A 3,102-nucleotide genomic window follows, 5' to 3' on the forward strand; every position below is an offset into this window, starting at 1 on the left:
CTCTGAGTGCTGGAGAACCTCTTCCTCTATAGGACCACTGACAGCTGCTCTCTGAGTGCTGGAGAACCTCTATAGGACCACTGACAGCTGCTCTCTGAGTGCTGGAGAACCTCTATAGGACCACTGACAGCTGCTCTCTGAGTGCTGGAGAACCTCTATAGGACCACTGACAGCTGCTCTCTGAGTGCTGGAGAACCTCTATAGGACCACTGACAGCTGCTCTCTGAGTGCTGGAGAACCTCTATAGAACCACTGACAGCTGCTCTCTGAGTGCTGGAGAACCTCTTCCTCTATAGAACCACTAACAGCTGCTCTCTGAGTGCTGGAGAACCTCTTCCTCTATAGAACCACTGACAGCTGCTCTCTGAGTGCTGGAGAACCTCTTCCTCTATAGAACCACTAACAGCTGCTCTCTGAGTGCTGGAGAACCTCTTCCTCTATAGGACCACTGACAGCTGCTCTCTGAGTGCTGGAGAACCTCTTCCTCTATAGGACCACTGACAGCTGCTCTCTGAGTGCTGGAGAACCTCTATAGGACCACTGACAGCTGCTCTCTGAGTGCTGGAGAACCTCTATAGAACCACTGACAGCTGCTCTCTGAGTGCTGGAGAACCTCTATAGGACCACTGACAGCTGCTCTCTGAGTGCTGGAGAACCTCTATAGGACCACTGACAGCTGCTCTCTGAGTGCTGGAGAACCTCTATAGGACCACTGACAGCTGCTCTCTGAGTGCTGGAGAACCTCATCCTCTTGAGAACGCTCCACATGATCCATATAATTGAATAATTTCCTTTCCAATGAAATGTGATTGTATTTTAATACGTCTTCCTCAGAGATGTACCTGAACAGGTGTTGTTGTTATCCTCGGTCACCCAGGTATTTTCCTGAGGTGGTAAAAGACGGCCTCACCAACCAGCTGAACAACCCTGAGGTGGCGGTGGACATCACGAGACCGGACACTCTGATTCGCCAACAGATCATGACTCTCAGAGTGATGACCAACAAGCTGAAAAACGCCTACAACGGAAACGACATTTTCTTTCAGGACTCCAGTAAGTTCCAAACGATACCCTAGTCTCTCTGTAGTGCACTACCTTGACCAGGGCCCATAGGGAATAGGGCTCTAGTCTCTCTGTAGTGCACTAGGGGATAGGGCTCTATTCTCTCTGTAGTGCACTACCTTGACCAGGGCCCATAGGGAATAGGGCTCTATAGTGCACTACTTCGACCAGGGCCCATAGGGAATAGGGCTCTAGTCTCTCTGTAGTGCACTAGGGGATAGGGCTCTAGTCTCTCTGTAGTGCACTACCTTGACCAGGGCCCATAGGGAATAGGGCTCTAGTCTCTCTGTAGTGCATTACCTCATTAAAACCAAAAAAAGCTAATTTTTGATTTAATGTTTTTTATGATATATTGCCAATTTTGACTTTACCGTCGAGTGGAAATCGCTCAGCTCTGCCTCCAGGACAAGATTCGTCCTCCTGCAAAGTGAGACGGTCATTATTATGGTTTTGAATAACACTGGATGTGACAACAACATCTACATTTGAGTCATTTAGCAGACGCTCTTATCCAGAGGGACTTACAGTAGTGAATGCAGACATTTCATACATTTATTATCTTTTTTATTTTTTATTTTTTTCCGTACTGGTCCCCCATGGGAATCGAACCCACAACCCTGGCGTTGATCAAGGCAGTGAAACAGCCCAGAAAACTTTCATGGCAGACGGTCAGCTATCTGTGCTTTGAGTCTGTTTGGAACCTCACTCATTATGCTGTGTGTGTGTGTGTGTGTGTGTGTGTGTGTGTGTGTGTGTGTGTGTGTGTGTGTGTGTGTGTGTGTGTGTGTGGTGTGTGTGTGTGTGTCTGTGTCTGTGTGTGTGCGTCTGTGTGTGTGTGTGTGTGTCTGTGTGTGCGTGTGTGTGTCTGTGTGTGTGCGTGTGTGTGTCTGTGTGTGTGTGTGTGTGTCTGTGTGTGTGTGTGTGTGTGTGTGTGTGTGTGTGTGTGTGTGTCTGTGTGTGTGTGTGTGTGGTGTGTGTGTGTGTGTGTGTGTGTGTGTGTGTGTGTGTCTGTGTGTGCGTGTGTGTGTGTGTGTGTGTGCTGCCTGTCTCCGCCTCTCTCTAGGCGACGAGGGCAGCGGCAGCGGCAGCGGCTGTACAGAGCGATGTACCACAGAGTTTGTGTTTGTGGGTTCGGAGGCCCCAGTGGTCGGAGCAGACAGGAGCAACGAGAGAGTTTCAGCAGCATCAGGCGGCGCCTCACATCCGTCCAGAACGTCTCTACCGCTGCTGCTGACCTTCTCTCTCACGGCCCGGTTCTGGTCCAGGAGATAATACAGCCGGGCTGAGAGGACACCCTGGACGTTAACCCCGCCACTACGACCTCTGGCACCAATCAGACAGCCAGCCAGCCGTCACTACGACCTCTGGCACCAATCAGACAGCCAGCCGGTCGTCCTACTACTGACTGTTAGAGTTCTCTAACCGGAACCGGAACCGGAACCGGACTCGTACCACCCTTTCGGACCCTTCCCCCCCCCCCACCACCATGAAGAGAGATGGTCACAGTTAGTTTACTGTATTAGAATGAGGATTGGTGTGAGTGTTGCAGTGCTGCATCCTGCTTTGGCCCCAAAAATCTCTCTGTTCTGCTCTAATCTGTTCTGTTCTGCTCTGTTCTAATCTGTTCTAATCTGTTCTGTTCTAATCTGTTCTAAGTCTGTTCTGCTCTGTTCTAATCTGTTCTGCTCTGTTCTGCTCTGTTCTAATCTGTTCTAATCTGTTCTGCTCTGTTCTAATCTGCTCTGTTCTAATCTGTTCTACTCTGTTCTAATCTGCTCTGTTCTAATCTGTTCTAATCTGTTCTGCTCTGTTCTAATCTGCTCTGTTCTAATCTGTTCTAATCTGTTCTGCTCTGTTCTAATCTGATCTGTTCTGTTCTGCTCTGTTCTAATCTGTTCTAATCTGTTCTAATCTGTTCTAATCTGTTCTGCTCTGTTCTAATCTGTTCTGTTCTAATCTGTTCTGTTCTAATCTGTTCTAATCTGTTCTGATCTGTTCTAATCTGTTCTAATCTGCTCTGTTCTAATCTGTTCTGCTCTG

The 3,102-nt window shown here is 48.6% G+C and overlaps 1 protein-coding gene across 1 annotated transcript; it reads left to right on the plus strand.

Annotated features, from left to right (window-relative positions):
• Positions 1 to 818: 818 nt before the first annotated feature.
• LOC115186289 (glypican-6) lies at positions 819 to 2,697 on the plus strand. The gene is made up of 2 exons (XM_029745960.1): positions 819 to 1,053; positions 2,126 to 2,697. The coding sequence occupies exons 1-2, from the start codon at positions 837 to 839 to the stop codon at positions 2,332 to 2,334; spliced, it is 426 nt and encodes a 141-aa protein (XP_029601820.1). The 5' UTR covers positions 819 to 836; the 3' UTR covers positions 2,335 to 2,697.
• The last annotated feature ends 405 nt before the right edge of the window (positions 2,698 to 3,102 follow it).

Source organism: Salmo trutta, unplaced genomic scaffold (assembly GCF_901001165.1).
Source record: "Salmo trutta unplaced genomic scaffold, fSalTru1.1, whole genome shotgun sequence".
Lineage (NCBI taxonomy): Eukaryota > Metazoa > Chordata > Actinopteri > Salmoniformes > Salmonidae > Salmo > Salmo trutta.